The sequence below is a fragment of the Pleurodeles waltl genome, chromosome 8 (assembly GCF_031143425.1).
Source record: "Pleurodeles waltl isolate 20211129_DDA chromosome 8, aPleWal1.hap1.20221129, whole genome shotgun sequence".
Taxonomy (NCBI): Eukaryota; Metazoa; Chordata; class Amphibia; order Caudata; family Salamandridae; genus Pleurodeles; species Pleurodeles waltl.
The window spans coordinates 1,453,017,385-1,453,032,705 of NC_090447.1; the positions used below are offsets into that span (position 1 = coordinate 1,453,017,385).

Genomic DNA, 15,321 nt, shown 5'->3' on the forward strand with positions numbered 1-15,321 from the left:
AGCTGAAATCTACCAGGCTCTTACAGGCAAATCTGACTTTTCACATTCCAGTAATAAGGAGGTTAAAAAAGGTGGGGGCCAGTGTGGGCTGCATGAGCAGAACGTAGTTTGTATGCAGCCAATATTTTGACGAAAAATACAGAGTAGCCCACAGTTTTTGGCAGGAGTTGAAGTGCATTCTTTAAAAGATTATACCCAGCAATAAGTTCAGGATGTTACCGATATATTCACAGAACTTTTGCAGAGTACGATGTGTCCAATTAATTCACAAAATGTGCAGTTTATAGGAATTCAGTGGAATACAGAACATAGTGAGATGTTGTTACAGGTAAAACAAAACATTTTGGAGTTTGCTACTCCTCACACTAAGCAAGAGACAGAGTTTCAAGGGATTGTTTGATTTTTGGAAACAGCATGACCTTCATCTGAGTAAAATCTTAACCCTTTGGTACAAAGTAACCAGAAAAAAACATGAGTTTGAATGGGGTGAAGAGCAGCGATATGCTTTTGATTTGGCAAATGAAATAATTCAACAAGCTTTAGACTTGTGGCCAGTGCAAGAGGGAGACATTGAGTTACATGTAACTGTTCAGGGACAATATGCAAATTGGAGTAAGTAGCAAAAACAAGGGAGGACGAGGGTGTCCCTAGGATTTTGGACAAGAAAACTACCTGACTCTGGGAGCGCTATACTCCTTTTGAAAAACAGCTTTTGGCCCGTTATTGGGCTCTAGTGGATACTGAGCAAATAACACTAGGTCATAATGTAATTCTGAGACCTGAAATAGCAATCATGCAGTGGGTGATGAGTTCACCTAAATCTTACTGTATAGGACGTGCACAAGAGGCTAGTACCATATGCTGGAAATAGTACATACAAGACAGGGCTCGAGTAGGACCGGCAGGCACTGCAGTCCTACATAAACAGGAGTCACAAGCCCTTGTACAGGATGAGGAGAGGGTGCAGTAGGTACCACAGGTAAGAGCCACCAGTGAAATGGGGTGTGCCATTTGAATTCTTGTCCCCTGAGGATAGGAAACATGTATGGTTCACTAATGGTTCATCCAAATACGTGGGTACCAAAAGACATTGGAAAGCAGTGTCATACATTCCAGTTCATGAAAAGTTGTTGACCACAGCAGAAGGAAAAAGTGCAGAGCCAATATGCAGAGTTGTACTCTGTGTCTCAAACTGTAAAGCAGGAGCTGCTTGGGGCTTGTCATATTTATGCTGATTCTTGGTCCACTGCCAATGGGTTAGCCATTTGGCTTCCCACATGGCATGCCCATAACTGGTTCATTCACTCGAAGGAGGTGTGGGGCAAAGAGTTGTGGCAGGAAATTTGGGAAATGTTAGAACAGAGTAAAGTCACAGTGCACTGTATAGATGCTCATTGTCCCATTGACTCACTAGAACGCTGGTTCAATTCCCTCTCAGACGACAAAGCCAAACTTTCAGAGGCAGAAGTGGCAACCCAAGATTTGGTGGGGGATGGCTAAATGGGCACACCAGAAATGTGGACACCTGGGAGAAAAAGCCACTTACAGGTGGGCAGTGTTTAGAGGGATGCACATTCCCCTAGATTTGATAAAAACGGTGATTTTGTAATGTCCTATTTGTCAGCGCACACAGCAGAGATCTGTCCCACAAACAGTCAAATGTCAATTGGGGAGAGTAAAGTTACCAGGACAGATAGAAATCAAAGCTATTCTGTTAAATAGTGGAAAAGCTGCTGTATTCAAACAGATTGGAGACAGAATTGCCCAACTTGTCATAAGTTCCGTGTATGGAGGATTGGTGTGGAAGGAGACTGCCCCAGCCCTTCTGACAGTGCAAGGAAAGGGAATTTGTGGTTTAGCTGATAAAAACCCCAGTGCTAAGTTGTTATAGCCAAGGGCCCCAATAACGTCCTGCTGATTATAAAACAAGGAAAGGAAAAATGGGAGCACATTTCAGATAACAAAAGTTATTTACAAAAAAATCATACTTGTTTCTTTTACAGACCTTACTAACACTTGTCACTGACCATGAGTGTGCTGTGTGGTTTCCCTTCAGGTGTTTGCGTGTGGTGTCGGGGGAGGGACAGCACCCCAACTTGAACCTGATTGATCAACCATTGTGCAACGCTCCTGCTGCTTTTAAAGTACAAAACCTATGGTTCCATTTAGTGCTAATTGTGCTTCACAGATCAAAGTTCTGCATGGGAACAATGAAGAGTGCCATGGATGTTGTGTCAACCTGTTTGATTACATTTCCACTGGATCTAACCCCTGGCTTATTCTCCTGATGACTGCTGCAAGACTCATTAAGCAAAGTTGCCAGTTGGCTGACTATTCTCGTATGGGAACCTCACTTTTATTTATATTCCCGCAAACATTACAGGTGGACCGTATACCATTACATGATTAGGACTCATGATGTTTCCAACTAATTCTATACCAACTTGCTTTGCTAGAGACACTATTCAATCAGTTATTATCCCAATCAGAATACAAGCTTCAGTCTTTTCATTGTAGGTGTGTCTGGTTTAACTGTTTATAAGATCAATACGTTAATCCACTTCCATTGCTTTATAGTGATTGCTTTTATCATTTCATTATATTGCTGTGTACAATGCATACCTGATTTTCTTGTAATGTTTTTATTTTTAAAAGAGAAAAAAATAATGTGGGAGAAGTTGATTTTCAATCTGTAGTTTACACAAAGTCATTGGTCAAAGGGCAGAATGTAGTGAAGTGTGTTTGGACCACTGACTTCATGTTGCACCACTTTGCACCTGGCTTAGCTGTCCCAATGAACATCAGTTACAAACTCCATTTTAGATTCAGTTTAGCCTTAGATTCATTCTGCCAACTGACTTCATCGTAGCATTAGACACTGCCATGGTAAAGGCTGCCAGTGATTTTCCACATTGTAAACTGTGCATTCTGTCTTGTTTTCGTGAAATAATAAATGTCTTCTTTGGACTAAGAAGTGAATTCCAAATATTTTTTGTCAGTGTACGAGTATCTCAGCTCAGTCATTAGTGAAAAGCAAAACAATGATGCAGGTGAAAGAAAAAGATTAGCGCTACACCGCAGACATGCACTTTGCTGTAAGAAATAGGGGTCACCAGTACAACATAGAATGCTCTGATCATCCTATTGACGTGAAATAAAAAAGGCACATGCGTGTGAGATGACTGTCACTGTGGTAATAAATAAATTCACATGCTGATAGCTACTATATAAATAAAACATAATGACCAGGGGTGTGCTTGCAGGGGGACCAACCACGAAAAGAAAAATGTGATTACCTTACCGATGAGCATGAGTGCTGACTTCATGAGAAGGTGAAAATTCTCTGAGCTTCTGATTTGCTCCACAATGACTCGCGTATAACAGAAATAGTCTCCATAACAACAAAGAAAGCGGACTGTCCTGCTGTGATGACCTACATTTTCAAGATGATAATGTGTGGCCCCTGCATAGACTGGAGACACTTCCCATACGTGGACGAACATTGGCAGCACTGACTGAACAAATGAGAGGCGCTTTAAATGGTAATGGAGGCCAATACGCTCCATGCTGACCGGTGCAGGCTGGATGGCAGTCAGCAGCAGAGTGTGACTGCCTGATTAAGAGGAACAATCGAGCTTCCAAACCACTTTTGCAAAAGTTGCTTAGATTCTCCAGTTCTTTTTATCAGGAAGTAGGGATGTGCTCTGTCTGAATGACCACTGCAGGTGGTGGGATGAAATGGGAGACACATTAACAGACCAGTGGAGGAGGAAGGCTGATTCAAAGTCCCTGTAAGTATATTTGTGTATAATTTAACTAAAATCAAAAGGTCTTGGATAACCCCAGACTTTTAAAAAAAATAAAAAAAAAAATACTAGGGAGACTCCATACACTGAAGTCCACTCACAACTTGTTCCTTGTCTGCAAAGTACAGAACTCTTATCAGTACCATTTGTGTTTCTGCTATAGAAGGGCTGGAGTTTCTATACCAAAGGGAAACATTCCAAAATATGGTACAACACAGCTGTCAACTGGATTAACTTTGTGATATCAAATGATTAATTCATGTTTCAACAACAATTATAAAGAGTATTTAAAGTGATTTTGACATTTCTGCATTTGTGAAAATGTTAGGGAAAATAGAACATCAATATGAGACTAAATATTTGAACACAGAAACAAGAGACTTCAGTTTCTTCTTATCTGTCTCATAACTTAGTTGCATTTCTTCACTTTAGGTATCAAAATGTTGTTAATGTTCTTCATCAGTTGACCTGGTCAGCAGTGTAACAGAGCCCCCCCCCCCCCCCCCCCCGGGCCCCCTAGGCTTACCCATATTGGAGGGGGGGGGCATAAACCCCCTACAAATGTGAGTGTGGGATATTTTTGCCTTTAGCCAACATTTGTTTTCATACTTTTGGAGTGGGCAGCAAGCAGTTCCTCCAAAAATAAAATTCTACAAAAACTATGACAAAGCAAGCATTGCCAAAGTTAAAAGATTGCTAGCCAATGGCAGGCCAACTGGCTTTGCCAATGCTTTATCATTTTTAATTTTTTTATTTTAAATACTGTTTCAGTGTCTAGGTGACTTCAATCACGGCTCGCCTGTTTAATTTATGCTCACCTCACTTGACTCATGAAATTGAACATCCTGGAGAGAGTACAAAGACAAGACAAAAGCAAGAGAAAAAAAACCTGAGGCAATCCTTCTTAAAATATAAGCCCAAAATAAGAATCATCTCTACGCAGGTCACAATTATCCCATTAGTCTTCCCTAAGTTAGGAATGAGTCTAAGACTCTCCTCTTAAAAGCAAAGGATATGAGCCTCTTTTTTGTAGGGTTTGGTGGTGAGCTAGGGAAGATGGTGTTTCCACAAATTGGAAAAGCTGTTAGAGGGGGTATTTCTGGTACATCAGCCGCAAAGAATTACAATGGGGCAAAAGGGTGGAACTTTCAGTCACACAACCATATTTTCAGTGTAGTGTTGTGTTAGACAAGCCATTTATAGGGTGTACACCACAGGTGGAGGCCAGCCTGTGCTGTCTTCTGCCCTGGCTATGTATTCGGTCTCCCAGTTTGGAACTAACAACATACACACATTATTGTAGCACTCAAGTGTGAGACACAAAGGAGCATGAGACTGAGGTGCAAGTAAGGAGCCTTACCTACATTTATCAGTGGTTATGTAAAACATATTTTATCTACATGAGCAACTATTACCAATGGGATGTATGACGTTAACATGCATTTACCACAAATGCAAAACAATACATTGTACTACATTGTGAGTCTTTAGCACACATTTTTGTGGTTAATACTGATAATTATACATTTGTATTCACACATATTTATATATTTTGTAGAGGTATCCTAAAATCCTTCCCACCTTTTTAGCTCTACCTCCCTTCAAATTTTTCTGACTTTACTCTATAAACATCTTACCTCCCTCTAACCTCTTAATCCTAAACAATTCCTACCTCTATCCAAATCTAAATCACCCTTACTTCTTCTACCATCCCCTGGACCCTAAAAAACACTATTATTTACCCTCACCAAAACCCTAACAAAAACTTTTCTACCCAATCCCTGAACCCTTTTACCTCTACATGTCCCTAATCCTTATATATGCTTTACCTTCCGCTAAATCCTAAAAAAGTCTTACTATTCCTTACCCCCACCCATTATATGTATATATTGGTTTTTTTTTTATATATAATTTTATTATATATATATTTTTGCTGAAAAAAACAAAAAACAAAGGTTAAAGTAATGGTATAGTCAGGTGAGAATTTTAGTGATAATGTAACATTAGAAACTCACAAAACCACTGAAATCCACCAGTTATATTTAGCTCTGGTAACTATAACTCATGCCCTAAAGTAACTATAGCTCACACCCTCTCCATCCCCAGATTTCTTATCAATAATTTCATGTCAAATGTTGCAGTGATAATTTCAGTTATGTCATAGAAAATGTAATGAGTGATTTACTATGTGGGCTAATTAGCAGTGCATGGTGAGGATGCGAGTTATAGTTACATTAGGGTATAATATTATTAGCAGGGGTGGATGGTAGTCCATCACAAGTAATAACGGACCCATGTCATAATAATGCAAGGACTACATCATTCCAATCTTGTGTAATTGGATGCAAACACAGTCACTTCTCTTTCTTAGGCCTGTCTCTCTCTTCAAACTGCAGGGGTCACCTGGAAACTGCTGCAGACCTCATGCTGTTTATACTGACCTCCTGGAGGAGCAATGCACAAAACACTGCAAGCTGCGCAGAGAGGAGATATTGTAAAGCGTGACATAAAATTTCAATGCAGGGCTAGGCAATAAAATGAGTTATTCTAACCCGCGATGCAAGGGATCTGGCAGGGCTCAGATTGGCAGGTGGTAAAGGAGCATGTGTTCCTCTTTGTGACTCACAATGTTATATGCATTTTTTTCTGACCACTCCTGCATGGAATGATTATTACCAGCTGTGAGTATGTTGAACCAGTCACAGACTGTTTTTGTTAGGTCCAGTAAGGGTTTCAGTAATTTAAATCTAATATGAACCCCCTGCTAACTATAGCACAGAGCAGACAGGCTTGACTTAAGAACAGATGTAAAGCATTTAGCATCACCAAAACAGTCACAAAAAAACAATCAAGAACACAACACATCAAAAATTCCACTAATTTATAAAAAAAAACAAGAATATTTTAACTAACAAAGTGACTCCACTTGAAGGCCTGTTGAACAAGTTACTTTTTGAACAGATACTAAAGAAGTACCTAACTGGAGGTAGGTCTATGAATAGACTCAAACCAAAATGTCCTTTAGGACCAAGTGGACAAAGTGCCATTCTCTGCGAACCTAGCTCTCCAGACCGTGTGCCAACACAGGAGTAGCAGCATTGTCCCTTGTGAATGAGCGTGCAGTCCTTCCAGCGGCTGCTTTTTAGCAAAATGTGAAGAAGGTCCTAATGCAGAGCATGATCCAGGGAGAGATGGTCCTCTTCTGCATGGCCTTACCTTTTTTAAAAAAATTTTTTTTTGCTCCAGCGAACCTCACAAGGAACTGATTGTCCACTGAGGGTTCTCTGGTGCAACTGATGTAAATGCTCAGTGCCATTTTAGGGTCCAATCGATGAAGTCTCTCCTTCCTCTTAGATTGGTGAGGTGGAGCATATAACGCCAGCAAGGTGATGGTTTGCCTGACAAGGAACGGAGTCACAACTTATGGCAAGAAGAATGCTTGTGTCCACAGCTCCAGTTTGTCGGGATGTGGTGTATGATACACTGACACAGAGTTTGAAGCACATTTACACACCTGCATTATGGCAATGAGAAACTCAGTATTGAGTAAAAGAAGTCACAAGGGACAGCTTAAAGGGAGTACACATCAAATATGCAAGGCCTAAGTGAAGGTTTCACTGTTGCATGACAAAGGAAGAGGGGTGAAAGATGCTGTAGGCCTCTAAAAATGCATCACACCTGGTGATTGAAATAATGAAGAATGATCTGGCAAATGCTGAAAATAATCCTTAATTGTGCCATAAGCAAAGACTTGCCAGGCAAGGTACGAAACAAACAATAAAATGTCAGATAACTATGCCTTGAGAGGGCCTGTCTGCCACACAAGTTCATATATTTGTCCAAACAGGCGTGTACAGTTTTTGTCAAGGTACGCCTGGCTACGAAGATGAGAACTACCTCCAGAGAAAAGGTGAAGGTGGGCAGCTGTTGCCACTCAATCTCCAAGCATGCAGGTGGAGGCCTAGGTTCAAAATCCTGCCCCATTGCTGCAACAGCAGGTCCTCCCAGAAGGGTAGCCTGATCAGAGAACAGATGCTCAAGGCAGGGAGCTCTGGATATTATACTCTGGGGCCACTAGAATGACTTGGGCCTGGTCAGTCAATCTTCTTCAGAACTCAGGGCAGATGGGTATAGGCAGAAAGGCATGCATCCTGAGTCTCACACTAGAAGAAACAGGTCTCCAAATGAGAGACACCCGGAAAACTCCAAAGCGCAGAACTGCGGACATGGTGTAGTCCTTAGTGGTGAAAAATAGATTAACTCAAGTTTCTCCACATTCGTGTAAGGCTTTGACAGCTGAGTTTGTCCACCCTGGCATAGAAGGAGCCTGCCAGGTGGTTCACCACCAGGAAAATACCCTGATGGTCAAGCCATTTCCAAAAGCGCAGGGTCCTGTGGCAGAGCGTCTGTGACTTCACCATACCCTGTTTTGTTGCAATACCACAAGGTGGTGCTGTTGTCACTAAGCACTTGTACCAACTTCCCCTTGATGGTTAGATTGCAGGCTTTCAATGCCAAGCAGATGGCCATCAGCTCCAAAAGGTTGAAGAGGAGCTGAAACTCTGCCAGAGCCTTTGTTTTCCACCTCCCGCAGGTGGCAGGCCAACCTAGGAGTGACGCATCTGTCACCACTGTCAGCTGTGGTGCAGTAGGGAGAGGGGGTCTGCTGCTGACCCAGTCATGGTCTAGCAGCCACCACTGCAGATTTTTTGTGCAGTCTCTGCTGAAATCTACAATTACAGTAAGTCTCAACTCATTTCACTCCAATTTCTAACATCTGTAAATTTACAACAAAGTAAATTCCCATCAATTGGCAATTACATTTGAATATGGTAAAGTCACAATGCTGGCCAGTCAACAACTACTTAATAAAATGTATATTCAGGGATTCATTTACTGGCCCGTTCTTTGCATAAGTGAACGAAACTAATAATCTATGCACAAGTAACATGAAAATGCAAATCAGATGTTAACGATGGAATGTAAAAGCCTCTCATCCAATTCAGTTTTTGATCCATTTACAACAATTGATTAAAACAATCAATACTTCTATAGCACGGCTTATCACCCGTAGGGTCTCAATGTGCTGTTGCAGGTGTGCTGCTCACTCGAATAGCCAGGTCTTGAGGTCTTTCCTGAACTGCTTCAGTAATGCGGTCTGAGTTTGAGTGGTAGCATGTTCCATGCCCGGGCTGCGAGGTAGGAGAAGGATCTTCCCCCCCCCCCCCCCCCCCCCCACCCGGCTGTGCTTTTTCGGATTCTGGGAATAGCTGCACGGGCAAGCTGGGAAGAACAGAGTTGTCTGTTGGGTGCGTAAAAGGTAAGGCAGTGGTCGAGGTAGACCAGTCCTATGTTGTGTAGTGCCTTTTTAGGTGTGTTTCAAAAGCTTGTAAGTGATGCAATTGTTGACCGGGAGCTAGTGTAGTTCTATGAGGTGGGAGGATATGTGGCTGTGTGAGGGGATGTCCAGGATGAGCGTGGCTGCTGCATTCTGAATTCTTTGTAGTTGTGATTGCAGTTTTTTTGTGATGCCGTCATAGAGTGTGTTGCTGTAGTCCAGTTTGCTACTGACAAGTGCGTGGGTGACTGTCCTCCTTTTCTCCGTGGGGATCCACTTGAAGGAGTCGAAGGGTGTGGAAGCATGACGACGAGACGGCATTGACTTGACGGGTCATGGACAGAAAAGAGTCCAGGATAATGTTTATTGCGTGCGTGGTCAGCGGTGCGTTTCCCAGGGCAGTAGGCCACCAGGAGTTGTTCCAGGCAGAGGGGGTGCAGCCGAGTATCTCCATCTTGTCCAAGTTGAGTTTCAGGCTGCTGGATTCCATCCAGGCGGTGACTGCTCTCATTCCATTGTGGAAATTTCTCTTGGCAGTTGCCGGGTCGTCGGTCAGGGAGAGGATCCATTGGGTATCGTCAGCAAAGGAGACTAGGTTTAGACCATGCTGTCCGATGATTTTAGTGAGCGGGGCCATGTAAATGTTGAGGAGTGTCGGGCTGATACCTCAGAACCTCACTTTACTTGAGGGTAAGTAAGAAAGCACTTCGACACCCTCCTGGGTGATAAGCAGAGGGTCTCAATTCATTTCACTCCAAATTCTTACATCTGTAAACTTAAAACCAAGGAAAATCACATCAATTGGTATTCAAATGTGAATATGGTAAATCCACAATGTTGGCCAATCAACATCTATGTAATACAATGTGCATTTAAGCATTCATTCAGTGGTTTATTCATTGCATAAGTGAACAAAACTGACACTCTATTCACAAACAACATCAAAACGCAAATCAGATGTTAAAGATGGAATGTGACAGCCTCTCATCCAATTCGGTTTTTGATCCACTTAGTAACTTAAACCTCACTGTAGTTGAGGGTAAGTAAGAAAGCATTTGGACATTCTCCGGGGTGACAAGCAGTGCTCTATAAATCCACCTTACCTTACAAAGTGATAGTCAATCCCAGACAGCTTTCCAGCATATTGCATCTGCATCAAAATATTGTGATGGAGAAGATGGACCTTTCCGCTACATACCCACATCCAAGCATTCTCCCTAAATATTTGCTATTTCAGAACATGACCATTATCAAACTGTACACTATGGCTTCCCCATGACTTAACTCGACCACACATCAGGTATTGGATTTTGTGCATTGTGCTTCGATTACTATCAACATTTGATTCCACACTAAAAGTTCTACTGACTGAAGTTTAAAGAAAGTCAACACTACATCAGTCTCGAAAAAAGTTCAGTGATTAGCATTTTAATACAAAGTTCTCCAGCCACAGTACACAGTTCAAAATGGAACAACACAAGCAGAAGCAACCCAGAGGATAGAAGTCATACAGATGGTTTCTTTTTAGCATTCAAACTAGGCCTGCTAAATGCTTTGTTAGCCATGACTCTGTGGTGCTTGGTGTAGTTCGAAGAAAATGTGACCCTGCTATACAAGGAAACCCATTGTCAGGCACATCATGGACCATGAGTTCAGACCTCCCCTGTCAGAGCTCGCTTGTTTGCAGAGTCCTGTAATACACTGTCAGCTGGTGTTTGTCAAGGGAAGATTTCCAGTAATATGGGCAATAAAACATCGAAGCAGATGGATTCCATGAAACTGTAGGGAACTGAAAAAAACAACATCGAAAACATAAGTACTTGTTCCACAAATTTTACATTTGTTTATCTGTAAAGTTAAAAGTCGAAGAGGCCCGAGAGAGTGTTCGACCATGACCACCTACACAATCCCCATATCTATGTCAAAATGATATCCCACTCATCACATACAGAGTCAGTGTTTATATATTGGCCCACTAAGTTTAAAGTCCGTTAAGTGTTCATTATTCAGAGGAGTTTTACATGGCACCATTACTGTAGAGGTTGGGCCACTCCAATGTACAAAGTTGTGGAACAACATCACAAATATGTTCTTGTGTAATATTTGGCAGATGGGATAGTTGTGTGCACAGCAGTTTATGTGATGTCGTAGGAGGCGTTCTGTGAGTGACTTCTGGCATCATGGGGCTGTAAATTACAGCTTTAAAAAGAGGTATTTTTTTGTGGATTTCATTTTGTTGATTCTGATTGGAGTTTGAAGTTAGGTGTAATCTACATATAACCATTTCTAATAATAGCAATGATCACTGGAAATCAGGTGAATTATCAATTCTATCCCAAAAGGCAATAGAAATTATCACACAATTGTGGCTCAAACAGGACTATACCATCACTGTTGTGTGGGTATCTAGTGGATCCTATACAAACTATAGAGATCTGCAACAATTGAATACACTTTTGCAAGGGCTTGATGGACTTCCATAAGAAAAAATAAACTTACATAGTGTTGTAACATATGTAATGAAACTAAGTCTATTGTGTTGCAAAATGTATTAGTGACATCACCAGCACACCACATAGTTTCAGCTAATTGCTCTTCACCCTCTTTTTGCGGAAATTCAGTTACTACATACTTATATAATGATATACCTATATACTAGCGGCCAAAGATTGAGGAATCAGAAGTGAATATGGCCAGTCTTAATGAAATCTCATATTGACCAATATTGAATATGACAAAGAATCAAGTACAGGTAGAGGTTCGAGTTTAACTTCTTTTTTTCCTTAGGTTAAAATGTACAACAGTTCCTAAAATAAAGGATTTTAATAACATGAAGAGTTAACGTGAAAACAGTGCCTGAGTAGGGTAGTTTTTGCTTTTTTTATTTTTATATAATGACCACCTCCCAAAATGGAACAATATTGATCACTGGATGGAGGAGATAGTAAAAGCAGAAATGATATCCACAAATTGTGTGGTGGTTAACATGGGCACTAGATCAATTCAATTTAATTTGGGAGAGCATCCAAAAGATAGGGATAGAAAAGCCTCAACCATTTTCTTGTGGCATGCTTCATTATAGACAATTCCATCCCACCCTGATCAGATACCATCACTGAGGTGGTCTCAACCTCCAAATGAGGGATATCTTACAAAACCTTTTGTTCTGAATAACTGGGGGATCAAGATCAAGTAATACATCTTCCTTGGTGTAAACCCTAAAGATATCTCTCTGTTAAAGGGTACACCGGGCAGGATTAAGCAATTGTGGATGAGATGAGGTATTATGTCTCCGTCATTCTTTTAACCAACATGTTTTGGCCCTTTTAACAGCCTAAAAATAATCTCAGGCTTTCATCAGGGTTAACAGGATCTCCCTAATGTCAAAATCCTGATTCAGTCTGCGTTCAAAGTAAGAAGGGGTGGGAAAGCTTCCCCAAACATCAGGAAACAATGGATCCACTGGTCTCAATGGAGGGTGTTGGGGGTCTTTTATAGTCACATATTTGTTTAGGTAGTAGTCACTAGTAGCAGTCCCTCTGGTCATCTATTTGAATCTTCCACGGACCGTTTGCAGATCTAGTAGTTGTGATTTAGTGCCCATGTGCACCACCATACCTTTTGTGAATATTATTGTGGGAGTGGAGGACATATGGTGGTGAGTTATTTTCCTCTTTCTCTCTTGTTGTGATAGAGAAAAGAGCGGGGGTAAAGGGTGCACAGTGGAAAAGAAGTTGAGGGTAGGGTGAGGTGTATCCCTGGGAGAAAAAGAGGAAGAACTAACCAAAAAGAGTAGGAACTGTAATGTCTGATAGCTAAGGGGGACTAATGAAAGACATCCCAGATTTTAGTGAGGTAGTGACTAGGGGGTGGAGGCAGAGGAAACCTCGGGTAGCAGTTTGAAAAATTGTAAAAACATTACATTCCTGCATTTTGCTTAGGAATAGGTTACCGCTGGATGGTGCGCGGGTCTTGAGGACCAACCCCCTAGGCCTCAGATGACCAGAATTCTGGTTGAAAACGAGACCCAGCACACGTAATTCCACAGTCAATTCTTCTTAAAATTATTATTCTTTTATTCGTTCGTATTGAAGATAATCAATCCATAGCCAATGCATTTCGTCCTAATGGACTTCTTCAGGGATTCTCAATAGTTTGGTCTGTGATATTTTGTCCCAAATATTCTCATAGCACAGAATTCTGCAGTAATACAAAAAAGGGGCGGATTCCTAGCAATAAGTCTGCTTAGAACACACAGCTCTTTTATTTCTATAAGGATGCAGATTTCCTTTCGCTTCGGTCACGGACATCTTCGGTCTTTGCATCTAAAGGCCAGGTCTGAGGATTCCGATTTGAAGAACAGTGCCTCTGAGCGTTTCCATTGACAAATCATTTTGTAGCTCGTCTACCCCACTATACCTTTTCCAACTCCATGGCCCTAACCAAAACAATGTATCCTTTGAACATTTTGTGTCTCTTACAACTCCCTCTTGGTTGTCCTGATATACTACTGTGTAGAAGTAAGAGAGACAAAATGTTCAAGACAATTTTGATACTAACATACGGATGAGTGCTGGGTCTCGTTTTCAATATATCAATTTAAACATTTTATTTTTTATTTATTAAGATATATATTTTTAACTATTTAATTTAAAATTGTATTTTTATTCAATTTTTCCTCTAGTACAATAGGGCTAGAGTAATAAATAGATATGTAAAGACATAGTACAGGAATATGTGCAAGTAATATAACAGTGGGTATAATAATATGAGAAGAAAAGTAGTATTGTAGAAACTCACTTTCAAGATTTGTAATATTTGAAGTTTATTAATAAGTGTACTTTTCTAACATTTCTTTCCTCACTTTTTGAATAGCGAAATGCGTATGATAAAACATTTGATCAGTGTGATATAAAAATGAAAGCAGGGTGTGATAAGTATCTAATATAACAACTTATCTTGGAGCTATGCAATAATTATGAACATGTTAAGCACAGAATAATATACACATATATATATATATATATATGTGTATGTATACACACACACGCACATATATATATAAAAAAACAGGAGTAAATATGCATTTGTTAAAACAGACTAATAGTATGTGTATTATTTATTATTATGACATAGTAACAATACAAATTTTCCCAAGAACTATACATGTCTAGAATATACACATAATCAGATTATAAATATTTATCAACACAGGCATATGCAGTCCACTGCTGTTTGGATAGGGTGGTTATGAAGGAACGAGACAACTCTTGAGTAGTCTTCTTAAAGCAAGATATTCATCTGTGGATCTTATATTTTGGGGGTAAAGAATTCCATAGTTTGGCTGCTTGGATGGAGAAAGATGTACCACCTATTGTCTTTTTCTTGTATGATGGTGTTCTAAGGCGGGGTGCCAGTCTTGAGCGGAATATATTTGGTTATTTTGTTTCTCATAAAAAGTGTTCCTGTTCAATGTATAGTTTTGTGGGTGATACAAAGCAGCTTGAAGGTGGATCTTCTGACAATGGGTAACCAGTGTAGTGCTCTCAAGGCAGGGGAGATGTGGGCTTGTGGCTTTACATGTAATAGTAGCCTGGCAGTGGAGTTCTGAGTACCTTGTAGTTTTTTCTTAATAGGGATGATCCATAGTAGAGGCTATTGGCATAATCCAGTTTTGATAGTACAAGAGGTAGTAGCCTGTACCTTGTGCGGAAACCAGAGGTGTGGGAAGATATGTTGCAGAGTCTTCAAGGTGATAAAGCTTGATTGTGCTAATTTGTCCACTTGGGCATTCATTGTTAACTTGGAGTCCATGGTAATTCCAAGGTTTTTTACTCCCTTGGATAATTTGGGGGTGGGGGGGGGGAGGGGGGAAAGAGGGGTCCGTGATCGTCAGGCGCCCAGTGGGTCACCACATGAGTGTTTCCGTTTTGGAAGCATTTAGTTTGAGAGGGCTCTAAGTCATCCACTGATCAACGGCTCTAAGGCAACTGAAGATATGTGAGTTTTAAATGTCTTTGAGGCATTCCAATTAAGTAATATCTGTGTGTCATCTGCATAGTTGTAGCATGTCAGTTGAAAATCATTGATCAATTCTGGTAATTACATCATGTAGATGTTCAAAAGCAAAGGTGAGATGATCGATGCTTGGGGGACTCCTGCTTTAGTAAGGTATGG

General features: G+C 40.8%; 1 protein-coding gene across 3 annotated transcripts in view; it reads right to left on the bottom strand.

The window, feature by feature from the left end:
• Positions 1 to 10,556: 10,556 nt before the first annotated feature.
• The window catches only part of GTPBP8 (GTP binding protein 8), a 74,433-nt gene continuing 69,668 nt past the window's right edge, over positions 10,557 to 15,321 (bottom strand). For 2 of the 3 annotated variants that reach the window (XM_069202633.1, XM_069202632.1), the window contains exon 7: positions 10,706 to 10,933. In XM_069202633.1, coding sequence (XP_069058734.1) covers positions 10,849 to 10,933 — 85 coding nt within the window. In that variant the 3' untranslated portion in view covers positions 10,706 to 10,848. Of the gene's footprint in view, positions 10,934 to 15,321 lie in introns of all 3 variants that reach the window. The other variant, XM_069202631.1, reaches the window with a different exon arrangement.